At 44.2% G+C, this 15,117-nt stretch overlaps 1 protein-coding gene across 5 annotated transcripts in view; it reads left to right on the top strand.

The window, feature by feature from the left end:
- ino80 (INO80 complex ATPase subunit) overlaps nt 1-15,117 on the top strand; it is a 36,790-nt gene that overhangs the window by 7,103 nt on the left and 14,570 nt on the right. For all 5 annotated transcript variants that reach the window (XM_069515544.1, XM_069515540.1, XM_069515545.1 and 2 more), the window contains exons 16-27: nt 644-703; nt 831-973; nt 1,341-1,425; nt 1,512-1,629; nt 1,829-1,914; nt 2,946-3,113; nt 3,399-3,532; nt 3,817-3,884; nt 4,494-4,587; nt 4,793-5,009; nt 7,838-7,978; nt 8,617-8,842. In XM_069515544.1, coding sequence (XP_069371645.1) covers nt 644-703; nt 831-973; nt 1,341-1,425; nt 1,512-1,629; nt 1,829-1,914; nt 2,946-3,113; nt 3,399-3,532; nt 3,817-3,884; nt 4,494-4,587; nt 4,793-5,009; nt 7,838-7,978; nt 8,617-8,842 — 1,540 coding nt within the window. The remainder of the gene's footprint in view (nt 1-643; nt 704-830; nt 974-1,340; nt 1,426-1,511; nt 1,630-1,828; nt 1,915-2,945; nt 3,114-3,398; nt 3,533-3,816; nt 3,885-4,493; nt 4,588-4,792; nt 5,010-7,837; nt 7,979-8,616; nt 8,843-15,117) is intronic.

Genomic DNA, 15,117 nt, shown 5'->3' with positions numbered 1-15,117 from the left:
AACCATTAGGGGGCAGTATTGTATTAGGCCATTTTGAAGCATCGCTTATGTTGACGCCGAACTTAAGAGCTAATACTTTGAGTGGCTGTTGCCTTCTTTTGCATTCTGTGCATTCTTCTAGACTAAAAACCATTTATCAGACACGTCAATATGTCAGCTGTAAGCACACACACACACACACACACACATACACAAATGACCCCTTTTTGTGCACAGCACTCCACTTGGCCCACTTTGTGCACTAGCTTGAAAGTAAATCAATTCCAGTCTTTCTCACTAATGAAGTGTGAAAAGACCAGATTACACAATGTGCAGATAAGCTTCCTGAACTCTTAAAGCAGGACTGATTGAAAACAATGGAATACCAGCTTGTGTTGAGTGATGCAATGATGTGTAATTTTTTCACATCACATTCAGCATCAACAACTCAACAACTGAAGCAGTGATTCATATGTGAAAGCCTCAACGTTTCCTCTGGGAACATCACTCAAACTCTGTTTGTATTACACGGCTCAGTGTGACTCTTAAGGGGTTTTGGAAGAAGTTAGTTTGAATATATTTATTAGGTGAAAAGGATTTACACAGGTTAGGATTTTGGCACAGACTAATTTTTTGTATTTAACGTCAATGATCTGTCCACCAGGTGCTGCCATACTGGGGAAACCCTCACGACCGCAAGGTGATTCGGAAATTCTGGAGCCAGGTGAGGACGAGATGATATTCCGAAGTTAAATTATAATGTATTATTGTTTGGACTATGAAAGCTTAACTCCTTCATATTCTTCTTCTCATACCTCTGTCTCTCCTACCATTTGTGCGTATTTGTGCAGAAAACCCTTTACACACAAAATGCACCATTCCACGTGGTTATCACGAGCTACCAGCTGGTGGTCCAGGACGTCAAATACTTCCAGAGGGTCAAATGGCAGTACATGGTTCTGGATGAGGCCCAGGCACTGAAAAGCAGCACTAGGTAAAACATTAGCATAACAAAGGATTGATATTAAGATGAATTTCAAGTTGAAATGCAGTAGTTCTTCCTCAAAGTTGTTGAACAGTATGATTAAGGAAACGTCATCAGTACTTTGAAGGAGTACTACTTGTGATAAATTGGTCAGATCACGGAGAAAACCTCTTTCGAAACATTTTGGAATGTCTGAAAAAATCTAGTTGTTAATGTGCAACGACAGAGAGTGTTTTGAGAAACTTACTCCCACATATACAACCCATCATTTACAGTTTGAGTAATGTGTGGGATCATAGCACGGTTAAGTACAATGATGATAAACTCATGTAGCTGTTGCACCAGATAATCAGTCACTGTTTCTATCTGTCTGTAGCGTTCGCTGGAAAATCCTCCTGCAGTTCCAGTGTCGAAACAGATTGCTGCTCACCGGGACGCCCATCCAGAACACCATGGCTGAGGTGAGGGGGGGTGTTTATGTGAGTTGATTTGCACAAGACACAACTGCTGTTGTTTTTGACGAGTGTATGTTATCACTGTCTCTCAGCTGTGGGCGCTGCTTCACTTCATCATGCCCACACTGTTCGATTCCCACGAAGAGTTTAACGAGTGGTTCTCCAAGGACATCGAGAGCCACGCTGAGAACAAGTCGGCCATCGACGAGAGTGAGTCCAGCTCTCAGCACTGAGAAAAGAAATGTTACTATTGGCTGCTTACTGTTCCAGCTGACGACACCAAATGTTTTCCAACTCATTTGAGCGGAAATTTGACAATTTGTGTGCCAACGATTCTTTTTATCCCTGCTCACTGTTGCGTGTAATATGTTTAGTAGCTAAATACCGTTGTTTGATGTTTGTTTTTCAGACCAACTTTCCAGACTGCACATGATCCTCAAGCCTTTCATGCTGCGCAGGATCAAGAAGGACGTGGAAAATGAGCTCTCGGACAAGGTAGAAGAGCAAAAGATCGTTTGTCTAATTGCTGAAAAACAAGCGTCTGTTCCAGAATTGCACATTTAATTGGAACAAAATTTTAAACAGGCGCAAAATCAATTATTCTCAGTTTTCAAATAGACTAAGAAAGTTTTTTCTTTAAATAATTTGAGGGAGAGATTTCATAAGAAAACAAAGGTCTGTTGAATGTTCAAGCGGGTATGGTAAAAATTTTCTTCAGGAAACTTTGAATTTGAAAAATAAAGTATCGCACTTAATCAGCACCAAAGCAGCCCCACTTCTTCCCTGCGCCCTTCCTCCATCTGTCTCTCTCTACACCTCCCTGACACAGAACGTGTTGTAATACGCTCCTGAGTGATGCTTGTGCTGGCAGATCCTCTTGACAGATGCTGGACTCAGGGTCTCTCGCTGTCACATGCGGCACACACATACTCACTCATGCGCTGTGGGAGTCTCGATACACAGAGTCAGAGGAATGGCAGAGTTCACCACACCCCCACATCTGTCTCTTTCACTTTGCTTCGCGCCCACATGCAGTCCTGCCAGCCACCTCAGTTTTCCTTTTCGCTTTAGCTGGTTTCTCTTGTTTTGTCTGGCCCGTTGAAACCAATAGGAACTGTTTAACTTTACTTACGATTCCTAGGACATGTATTTGCTCAGTTTCACTGCTTTTAATAAAACACGACAGTACAATAAACCAGAGATTTTAATGTGCGTATAAAGAATTTGGGTCAGTCTGACCATGAAGTCTGCTGCCATAAATTCATTTATGGTTGAGGCCATGTGAAAATACTGTTGTGTGTTTTTAAAGGAGGCACAACGTGATCATTGTAATGAATCAAAAACAGAATCATTTGCTTTTGCTGCGAACTTGTTTTATACCTTTATATAGAGCATCAGTCTTTTTCCTCAACAGGAACATCTTGAATGAGTCATTTGCAAACTGAAAACATTTTAACGTACTAATCGTTCTATGTTCAAGAGGTGAAAATGTGAAATGACTGGAGATCTGAACTCCTCCCACGCAGATTGAGATCCTGACCTACTGCCAGCTGACGTCCCGCCAGAGGCTCCTCTACCAGGCTCTGAGGAACAAGATCTCCATCGAGGACCTGCTGCAGTCCTCCATGGGCACGGCCCAGCAGTCTCACAGCACCACCTCGTCCCTCATGAACCTGGTCATGCAGTTCAGGAAGGTAGGGTTGTCCTTTCGGTGTCCATTTAAAAAACCTCCACAATAAATAAGATGATAACAGCTGTTGAGTTTAGATTGTTTTGTTGGATGCAGCAGTCACGATGATAGATTGTGGTTATTAGGTTCATGTGCAGCTATAGTGGAGTTTCAAGGGAATTGGTAATGATGACTCTACATTCTGTTCTCTTCAAAAATGAATTGGCAGTCCCAGAATAAACATGAGCGTGATGAAGGCTTCCTCCATTGCACATGTTACTTACTTCTCTCTCCGAATGTTTCTGTGTAGGTGTGTAATCACCCAGACTTGTTTGAGCGCCAAGAGACACGCTCTCCTTTCCACATGTCCATCAAACCCTACATCATGTCAAAGTTCCTCTACCGTCATGGCCTCATCCACGCACACAACCAGGCCAAGAACAAGTAAGTTGCAGATAACACCAACCCAAACATTCACAGACACTCTTGGTCTTGATAAATATCCAATGTAAACAGGTAAAGCTAGATTTCATCTTCCTCTCCTCTATTTCTATAAATATGCCATAAACTGTATTTGTTTCTCATAAAACCCTGATTTGGGACTCGCAAAAGACCCAATTTTCCCAATTTGGTTGGCCAGGATCAGATTGCCATTCCAAATGTAGTCTCTTATTTTCTTCCTCATATTCAGTGGTGTGACCTTGACTTTCTCTCTACATCCTCCTCAGATTACTTCAAGTGCTGTTGTCTCCCTTCTCTCCAAACCACATCCAGCAGTCTCTCTTTCACAGAAAAGGTGAGTGCAAATCAAGCTGTGATCCCAGACTAGTACGAGGCTCATGATAGAACGAGGCTGCTCTCTTTCATTTGACATTCAAAACTCAGGCTGCATCAATATGTTTTTGTTCGGAAATGCATCAACTCTGCTGCGGATGCGCCTGACGTCCATTCGGCTCGGAGTTTTAGATTTTTTTTAATTCTCCGGGGCAGAGTTTTAGTCTGGATGGGCAAAAACTGAGATGTTCAGAAATTATGAAGTATATTCTTACGTTCACTTGCTATATGGTGAAGCCTTCACTGATTTGTCAGGCTTCTGTCACATGACCAGCATTAGCTTCAGATATGCTACAACTGTTTCTAATCTGAGACAATTCCTGTGTCCAGCGGCATGTTCTGCCTTATAAAGCACGTGCATGCCTTCCTGTTTACACTGATATACGCATCCCCACTGTACGTGAGTGGTCATGTGATATGTGGTCGTATGGATGGGGATAAAAACTGATTGGGTTTAGTATGAAAAACACAATAGTACAGATGTAACCTCAGTGTCACTCTTCTTCCTTCCTCCAGTATTTCCACATTTCATTCTAACTATATTCTTCAATCTGTGTATTTATTCTCCCAGGTGATGACAAAGGAAGCTGTTTTTCCTTCCTGCGCTTCATCGACGTGTCACCTGCTGAGATGTACAACCTTATGCTGCAAGGCACCTTAGCGAGGTGGGCTTTCAGTTTCCATCTCCAACCTTATCCTCTTATGTTTGAAAGAAGCCAAACAAGATTCACATAATTATAACATTAAACTATATTTTATATTTATTACATTAGCTTTATGGTAGCGAAGGTGATGGTGGAATTATTTTTAAAATATTTTCTTTGTAATTCTCTTATTGATTGTATTTTTCCTCTGCTTCGCTCTTCACAGGTGGTTAGCCCTTTTTCTGTCCCTGAAAGCTGCGTACCGGCTCCACCATCAACGTCTGTTTGGCCTTGAAGAAGAGAGGCAGGCGGAGGTCAGACACGGCGAGGTTGACGGAGGCAGTGTACCGCCCAGGATTATGTGTCTGTCTCACAAGGACCTGATTCTGTGGCTAAACAGACCCACTGCCTTCCCCAACATGCACAACAGTCCCGTCCTTCAGGTATGAAACACACAAGATACACTTAAACAACACACAAGACTCAAGTAGCCATCTGCGGTACATATCGGCTTGTGGCAGTAGCATGTGGCGCTGACTATGCAGAAATTTTCCCCAGGGCTTGAGGCTGTGTTGGGCCACACAGCGTGCTCTTTGCCCCGTGCTTCCTCTCCCTCCACTGGGATCCAGTGTGGAACCTAATCCCTGTGTAGCCTTGTGACCCAGTAACACTGTCCTGCCTCGCTCTTTATGTCTCCCGGGTGTGTGCACACCAGAGTCTGTCTGTACGTCTGCTGTCAGACATGAAGAGATAAGCACCAGGAATCACGACACACATTTTAGAAGATGGAAAATAAAAAGTCTTTGGGGCGACCTGATATTTGAATGATTAGGGTGACTACCATATTGGCAGCATGTTGTCAGTCAGACTACTCCATGTCATTCCCCTATTCTCTCACCCTGTTTCCTGTCCCTCTCTTACTCTCTTTCAAAAAACATAAAAAAGTCAAACTAAAAAATAAATTAAAATACATCTGCACTAACAGCACTTTTTAAAAACACTTGTGACAAGTTAAACAAAATATGTCAGGACGCTCTAACTCTTTGACATCAATATGGACTCCCTTCTCTTTTTTATTCTATTTTCGTCTACTTTATTTTTATCTCGCGCAAATATTGAAGCGTAATAATCAGGTATTTAAATCACAACAATCCCCCTGAGGTGCTTTTCCACTCATGGTTCCAAGAACTTTAATTTCTCGGTAACTAATATCCAGGAACTTTTCCAGGGGTAAAATTTTCCAGCTCATTGTGATTTGTGTTTCCACAACAGGGATAAAGCCTTGGGAAGTGCAACATTTTTTGGCTTGCTCCAACCTGGTTATTGTTGGCCACAAATTATAGAACAAACAACATTAGTTTTTAAAGAAATACCAGGTATATAACAATGCTAGTGATCAGTGATGTTCAGAAAGTACTATCTTCCCAATAGCAGGGACTTTCTGGAGGGCAAAGATTTTTTTCCTAGAACTTTATTTAGACTCTTGTCTGTCTTGAGTTCCTCTAAAATCCTTGTTCTCAGGGGCAGCTTCTTGTGGTGGAAACTCACCTCCATCCGTTTATGTTATGGTGTAATATTTAAACACTTTGGCTTACCGCTCTTCCCTCAGAGCCTCAGAGACAATGCTGCTGAAAGGGAAGTGGGATCGAGGACACTGACACTGTAGCAGAGGTTGAAGTTGGTGTGGATTAGATAAATAATGGCTCCTACACAGCACCATTGTTTTGGGAGCCCCTGATAATCTGGCAATAGCATTCTTGTACTTTAACAGTGTCAGTCAGTGCCGGATCACACTGGGTTAAATGTAGTACACATCGGTTTATTTCAATTACACTCATATGTTTTCATTTGTGTTGGATTGTGCAGCTGAGAACAACAGGATTATGTTGAGACAGCGGATATTTCCTGGCAATGTGGAAATGGCGTTGTTAGTGGGAAATGGACACAAATATACAGACAAGCTCAAAAATAAAGAAACAGCTGCACCCTGCAGATACTGGGTCGCTGCCTCAAGAGTGTTTTAGCCAATCTGCTTGGTTCAAGTAATATCAGTGGAAGAACATCTCATCGAACCTTTCACTCAGCAAACCAGATGTGTATAATATCATCATCCACCACTGATTCTAACTTAACTTGTTAAAATCTGTCAGGGTAATTTTATCCTCCTCTTCCTCTCCTGGCTTCATCCCACTGAGTCAGGCAGCTGCCCTCCCCCGGAGCGGCTTCTAGAACGAAGGAGCAGAAAAATATAAGAAGAAAGTTCAAGACAGAGAAACTTGCTGACACCTGGAGAGCTCGTACTGTATGTGCCCTGTGTCACCATGCTGACCCCAGACTCCCATCTGAGTTTCGAGAAATCACGCGCTCCCAGAGTTGCTGCCACTTTATTTCAACTCCTCACTTTTCTTTTGATGCTGCGTGTAGCTGGCATGCTTCGCCTCTCTCCTCTCACTTCTCTGCATCTCTCTCTGGCTGCTACTTCACAGTGTGCTCGGTATTGCTTTCAGCTTTCCTGCTGCTCCGTGTTAGGAGAACCAGGCGAATTAGAAAGCTCCTCTTCATGTCCTGAGGTTTACTCACATGGAGGTCGGACGCTCTGTCCCTCTGCATCATCTTCCTGTTTTTCCAAAGAGGTCGAAACTTTCACCGTTTAACATCTTAGTATCGTATCCCAGTAAACTCTGTAGTGTATTGGAACATTGCGGTTTTCAGTTGTTCAAACTCAGTGATAAAAATTCTTTCTAGCTACCGGTCGAGGTGAGAAATGGAGGGTGTCGTTTCAAAATTCTACCATTAGGTGGCACTGTGTATCCATCACTATTGTAACATGAACATGCATAGTACATAATATATTCAGAATTGTTTGTTCATGATGAACCTGTATGAAAATGTATGTGTTTAAATCACACTATGTCCTGCCCAAATGTGAGATTACACCATAAGGCCTCCTGTTTATCCTGTGATTCTGTTACACGTGCAATTTAAATCATTTAAGCTGCATAATCGTACATTTTACATAATGTTTAGCCAGTGAAACCTAAATATGCTGAGCTGCACTCACTAACCTCACTTTTGCTGTGTCTAATTTTATATTTCCAATAATCTGAGGTTGATGTTTTCTTTTATTTACCACAAATCAAAGCAGACATCACCCGTGTTTGTGAAACAATTCTCACTCCGATATAATCTCTAAATTGGGAAGTTTTGAATGATTGGCCAGTATGAAACAGGATCGTAATATATCTTTTGTTTTTGTACTTGTTTGTTTCAGGATCTGGTGTTCACAGCAGTCACGCCCGGCATGGTGGGACACGGTGATGTGAACATCCTCAGCAGAAATTCTACCACTTCCAAGTTACGGCCCTGCCGGCCCATACTACCACCGAAGTTCCTGCTCGCTGCTACGCCCAGGGTATGTGTGTGTGTGTGTGTGTCTGTCTGTGTGTGTCTGAGTGACAAGGAGCTCGAGAAAGGCCCTCATGCGCGTCCTCTGTGTTTGTGTTGACAGTTTGTGTGAATGTGTGCGATGTTCTGTGTGAGATGGACAAGCATTTGGGTGGTCGTGGAAAAGGAAGGGGGGGGGGGCGCTGTGCACATTGCCTTTGTAGGCTTTCAACAATGAGCTGCTCTTATCTATGTGTGTGTGTTGACTACGTGTGTGGTTAGGATGTGAGGGTGACCATAGGAACCTCCAGCTGCATATGAAACAAACGGGGGCTTCTTGCTCTAGTAGTTCACCAGTTGTTAAAGTTGCCCTCCTGCTATACACACACACACACACACACACACACACACACGTACACACATAACCTGCTGATTCATCCCTTTGTCCCTATGGGAAGGTTTCCAGTTTCTGTGGGGTTTTTTCATTTATAATTCAAATGTCACATGCAAAATAATAGGAAATATTTGAAATGTCAAAACCTTCCCAGGTCAACATATTTGTAACATGTTATCCTTTATGTCATCCTCCTTATCTTTTCTCTGCACAATATTATCTATTTTTATCTATTTCAAATGTAGAAAACCAATTTTTTTTTGGTTTCCTAGGTGACGGCAGTTCCCATGGAGCGTTATTGTGCAGACCGCAGTGCTGGGTACGAGTGGTTGGTGACGCGCAGTGGAGGGGGCACGATCTTCAAACAGTGCTTCCTCTACGGCTCTCCTGAACTTGCGTCAGACTGGCGTGCGAGGGCCAATACCTTCCACCCACAATGCCCTGGGGGTGTGATGGCACTCTACCCTCGCCATGGATGGTCCTTCATTCAGATACCTGGTAGGCGCTGTGTTTGTGTTATTTAACTATTTTAATATAGTGTTGTTGCAATACTTTGTCGAGCTCAGGTTGAGTTTGTAACCTGATGTTTTGCAGCTAAAGGGAAACAAATAAATGAGCATCGACTTGTCAATGACAATCAATAAATGACTAAAGGCCAATTCAGCCTGCACTGTGGCGTTCTACTGCAGTTAATTTAGCCAAAAGGCAAGTTAGCTGTGGTTTTCTATGCAACTGTGAGGAGTTTCTTTGTGTTCTTGAAACAATAGTGACTGAGTGTCTAGTGCACATCCACAGCAGCAGCCTGTGTTGGCGTAGCAAAGACTGCAAAGTTCACAAATCTCACTGGTCCATATTTTGAAAATACACATGATTCTGTCAACATGTTCACTCTAAATCCGTTTGTTATCGTCTAATGCTACCACCAGTTTTATCAAATGGTGGATATCCATGTTTTGGAGCGACGGGAGAGGTAATGGCCCGTGGGAGAATCCACAGAGCCCGGTCCGCAGGGTCAGCGGGGCAGAGCCGGGTACATCACCCTCCTCTGTCTCTGTCTCTGTCCGTCTGCCAGGCAGCCAAAACCTTCAGTCTAATGGAACAGCTCAGATAAAGAGAACTGCGCTCGCGTAAACACATACCAGCGATTCCCATTAAGGTGTGAATACATAATTGTGTGTGTGTACGTGGGCGTACGTGTGTGCTTATAAGCGCTTTATCAGAAGAACTGGGCTTGTTGAGTTAAGGGTCAGCTGGCCCAGAGTGGGGGCTGATTCGCTGCCAGGATTCAGATGACTGATGGATGTCCAGGGTGAAGGAGGCCATTACAGTTTTACAGACAACACTTCCCTTCTCACTGACCCGCTCAGCCTCTCCACCTCTGATAAACTGTCTCTGTCAGGGATTATGATGACGACTCTCTTTTTGTTTTGTGTGGTAACACAGGTTCCCAGCACAAAACATGTGCGACGTGTTTCCTTTTTATACTTGTTTGATAAGCCTGCAAGATTTTCTTACTTTAAGAACCTGCAGTTTCTTTCCACTTTTTATACTGACATAGAGAAATACCTAAACATGATGTAGAATCCTTCAAATCCTGTAGATACACTCTCACAGTTTGCAAGATTCTCATACTCGATTTTTCTTTTCTTCTTCCTGTCTGTGTGCATGTGCTTGTGAAAGTGTTTGTGTGCAAAAGTGACAAACAAAACAAGTATTTGTGTGTCTGTGTGAGAACAGTCTGAACGCTCTTGTGAAGTTATACGGAGGCAGACAAAGCGAGGAAGTTTAGCTACTGGTCATTGTTCAAGTACTTCGTTAGGTAACACTAATAGATGGTCCCGTCCGTCCGTACTCGTGTGTTTGTGTGTGTGGTGTGTGTGTGGTGTGTGTGGGTGTGTGTGTACACCATTGAGCCCATTCAGGGAACTGTACAGTACTCACATGGGGCTTGAGGTATCTCTCACCTCTTCCCTCGCACACTCTCCCACGCTCAGCGGCGCTGCCTTCCCTCACACACAGGCCGAGAACAAGCCTCACCTCCCTCTCTCCTTAAACAGACACGACCACGCACTGTTCTGGAATCAGTATCTGGCTTCAGCCTCTCAGTCCGTCTGGTCTCCCACTTCTTTCTCAGCCTCGGTAGGAAGGAAGTGACCCAACACTCCGGCACCCGTCCTCCGCCGAACACATTGTTGCCACATCAAGGCCCAGATATGTACAGTAGCTCAGCTGAAGTTTCCCACCCTCCCTCTCCTCCGCACTCCCAGCCCCACACCTTAAGAACAAATGGCAGAGCTGAATAACTGTTTGTTTTCAGCGCCATGGCGTGAGTAAGGCTGCCTGCTGATATCGATGGAGAAATCTAATCAGAAGACTTATTAGGAATTAGGCCACGGAGGAGGAAAAAACAATTGAGGCAGCACCGCTCGGGCCTCAGATATTATTTTATTCATGATGTTTTTGTGATGGTAGAACTTCACTGAAGGAAAGCCATTGTTAATTAAAAAAAAGATTGAATCGAATCACTAATATTAACATAGATGATGTGATACTGCCATATATCCTTTTGAGACGCCATCCGTGTTGATCTCCTGAGAAAGCGAGAAGCACTCAGGGTTCTGTCAGCCAAGATTTGTACCCATGCAGTCGCCCTGTCTGAGCCACCAGGACGCGACAGCAGAAGAGGTTTCGACTGTAATTACAGAGACGCTCCGGGCTTGTTTGTTTGCTAAATTGCTGCACTTCTGCGGTCCCCTCTCTCTGGAAACTTCACATGAAAGTACAACTGGCTCAAAACAGAGCAGTTTCACACTGTGTCACTATGTGTCAGGTTGAAAATCTATTTGAAAGGGAATAGATTCGCTGTAGTATTATTTGCAGAACAGTCCAGTCTCACCGAAATAACCCTCCTCGCCGTCTGTGTGGCCCCTGTGTCACTTAGAATAATTAGAAGGAGCCGTTCCACAAAATGACGGCCTTCTCACTATAGCACATTTTATTGTGAGCTGGGAATTGACTGCCGCCGCTGTGGAGAGTGTGACGGCGATGGTAAAGAACCTGGTATTTATGTGTTTTTCTTGTGCAAACTATTTTAATGCGTGTGTGTGTGTCTGTATAAGAGAGGTGGTGGTGGTGGAGGGCAGTCAGGTCTGGCCCTGCAGCCCACATCAGGCTGTGGGAAATGCAGTCCTGGCTTCCTGTCCCTTCAAAGAAACTCTGCTCTCCAGCAAAATGGCAGGAAACTTCCCCGGGCCTCTGATAGACAGGCGCAAAACAACACAGACAGGCAGCTTCACCACACCACCGCCTGACTCTGCCCCCACTCAATCTGCATTTAACTGGCACCGCTTACTGTCTGCGGACTGCATCTTTTTGGTTTTACTCCCCTACCCCCAGTGAATGAAGAGAAAAAGAAAAGGGATGCAGATGTTTTGATTTCCCCAGTCTAATTTATGGCTGCTAATATGTCATCAAGAAGGAAAACTGGTGCTCGTTTGTATGTAAGAAAGTCCCAAAGTCGACTGAAGGGGGAGACATTAGCTGCATTATGCTCCTCTAATGAGATCTTCTAATATGGAAGCCAAGTAATATCTAATTCCCCATGTCTCTCAGCCAGCTAGCTTTCATCTGCGGTGCGTGTTGAGTCATTTCTGGCCAGGGCTAACCAGCAGTAATCTATCTTAATGACAGAGTTCACAGTGGGGCGCTGTGGTGTGGTGTGGTCAGGTTCCCCTGCGAGACTCCACAGTGCGCATCAGACTGTCTGTCTCTTCCCCTGCTTCAAGAGAAGCAGGAGAAGTGCTGCTCATGCATGTTTGAGGGTAGATTGATGTATGTGCATACATGTTCCATATATACACACACAAACGCAGTCCATCATTCACTTTCTGCAGCACGCAGTCACATTTTTGTGGCTTTGCGAAATGCATGTCTGTCTATTTGGCTCCTCAGAGTGGAGCTACTGTTCACATTTTGGTGTCACACCTGTGAAAACTTCATCAAGTCCTCACAAGAACTAAATTCTCCAGTTTTCTGTCGGCCAGCTTCCAAAGCCTCCTCCTGGCATCTGGCTCTTAGCAGTCCTGATGCTGCCGCTGTGAGGAAATTAAGTTTAAGTCTGGTTTTTGTCAATACACACAGAAGCAGCAAAGTAGTGTCGGGCTAATATTTCCATCATCAGTGGTGCTGAACAAGTGTTGCCCATTGACTTATTGATTGCGCAGTGTAATGTATCATTATACAGTGAGGGGCCTGCGCGCTGTTCGATCGTTGATTCGACCTGCTCATTGGCCCCCCATCTGTCTCTCTTTCTCACATAACCACCCATCCATCTTCTTTATCAGCTCTTGATGATGATTTTTTTTCTTTTGCTTCGCAGTCTCGCTTCTGTGCGTCTCCTCTTTTCTCGATGGCATCTGGCCCACTTCCCTGCCTGTTGAGGGGTTGCGCCGCTCTTGGCTTTTGCCTTGGCAGCCGCAGCAGAGGGGAAAGAGCACAGGACAGGACTGAATATTGTAGCGGCGTATTAATGAAATTAGCGCAGTAGTTGGTTTGGGAGTATCAGGCGCCAGGCACCAGGGCTGGGCCGGGGTTAATTAGCTGGCAGCAGGCCTCTAATTGGGTCAGGACCGTGTCAGGCCCCTGGCTCTGGCCCTACAGGGATTGGATTACACTGTCGGGGGACAGACAGTAAAGGGGAGGGAGAGAGGGCGTGCACAGGGAAGCAGGAGGGTTGTAGTGGTTAAAGAGAGGAGGACCGAGAGGGCACAGTGGATGAGGTAGAAAGGGGGAGAGATGAAGGACAGGGGAGTGCAGACTAATCTGTCAGCAGGAGGTACGGATAGGAGGAGATGGGGAGGGCCGGCAGGGTGAATACCGCAGTTAGACTGGATTGTATTGGGACGAGTGGGGGGGCTGTGAAAGCGGGGCAGGGCAGGTGGCGAAGAGCTTGATACGTGTATCCATAGCAACGACAGAGTGGTGTGACAACACATGGGATTTGCTCGTGTTTTGCGGGTGTGGTGTTAACGCTGTCCTTGTCAGTCTGTGATCATTAAGTTGTTTTGTGTCCATTTCAGTACATTTGAACCCACATTTATTTTGTGCTCAGGCACATATATGTTCTAGTTCACCTCCAGATCCACCACGGCTCCCCTCTGTCCTCAGTGCCCAACCAGTGAAGCCCTCTAAAAGCACGGCTGTTCTTTTTCTCTTCCCCTTCTCTGTCTTTCCTTTTTTCTTTCTTATCTTTCTCCCTCTGTTTCCGCATTTCTGCTCCCTCTGCATTTACATTTACATCTCCCACCTTTTACAAAAACCCTTACATTCGTACACACACGTGTATACACATATTACATTAAATAATATTTAGCTGATGCTTATATCCAAAGCGACTTACAATAAGTGAATTAAACCATGAGGGTACAAGCCCAGAAGAGTATGAATCATGGGCCAAACTACAAGTACGTCCATACCAAACATGAGGACCCCCATTCCTTTTTTATTACCTTTGCTTTTTCCCTCGGTTTTTACTTCGTTGTTAATGATTGAAGTCTTGTTCCCCCTCCTGTTTTCTTCTGTCTTTGTGTCTGCTTAGAAAACTGTATTGCGCCATAAGTAATTTTATTAAAAAAATATATATATATCATCTTAAAATTCCCACGGTTTGGTTTTAATGTTAGATCACAAGGCTCCTTTTGTTTTCCCTTCATTTACATATTTTGAATCTCAACTGGACACATCTTGAAGGCCAGTTGATTTTGACCCATCACGTGTTACATGTAAAGGCATTTCCACGTTAATCCCTCTACGTCCTCCATAACTCATAATCACGTTACACGCATGGTCACTACATCCAGTTCGCTCTCATTTGTGACCAGTGGTCGTGCATTTCTTTGCAGCCACATGTAGCTTATAATGTAAGCCATAAGTGTTATGTTGGAATGAGACAGACCACCAAAATCCGCCCTCCTAAATCACTATTATTCATTCTCTTGGCTTGGCTTTATAGGGTATGGCAGCAATATTTAGAAATAGGGATTTTCTGTATGCAGCACTAAATGTTTTGAACCCGGCCACCTCTCTGTGTAAGCCACATCGCTGGGCTTTAGGGAGTTTGGATAGTTGCAGGGGTGGGATTTTTCTGTTTTCTTTTTTCAACCAATCCCGCCATTTCTTTTGGACATCTGTTTCCTTGTCTTCCTTTTGATTATTTAGCATATTTTAATAGTCATCATTTCCCTGTTTGTTGAATACCATTGAAATCAAACAGGGTAGTGATCAGATGGTGTCCTCAAAGATCAAATCGTGGGATACATCATCAGATCAGTGTAATCGAACATGAGAGCTTTTCTTATCTGAGCCTGAAACTGTCTCAGCATTTATAAATAATACTATCAAACTGCTTAATGTGGAATTTTTACATTTAAAGTTTATGCCCTTCAAGAATTAATTTAAATACACGCAACATTTAATCTCATCAGGCCACAGAAATCCTCAGATTAGTTTTTTAACCCATCTTCAAACATAACATGGGAGTCTGGAGGCTTTAAGAAAATCTGCTAAACAGAAACAGATTGGTGGCAGCGGTCGAGCAGAGCTGCCTTATATGAGCATTTGCACCTTTGCCAAGCAGTGGTTTGCATCTGGGTGGTTGGCAGCGTGGGCCCACAGCGCTGGTCGTGCCCTTGACTAAGCAGCGGCCCTGGTTAGACTGGCACCTGTGGTGAGAGGGCCCCCGTCTGGTCGAAAACCACAACATTACCGCCACCACC

The sequence above is a fragment of the Paralichthys olivaceus genome, chromosome 19 (assembly GCF_024713975.1).
Source record: "Paralichthys olivaceus isolate ysfri-2021 chromosome 19, ASM2471397v2, whole genome shotgun sequence".
NCBI classification, from domain to species: Eukaryota; Metazoa; Chordata; class Actinopteri; order Pleuronectiformes; family Paralichthyidae; genus Paralichthys; species Paralichthys olivaceus.
Note: the sequence above shows the minus strand (reverse complement) of the source record. Positions and strands in the feature narration are given on the sequence as shown.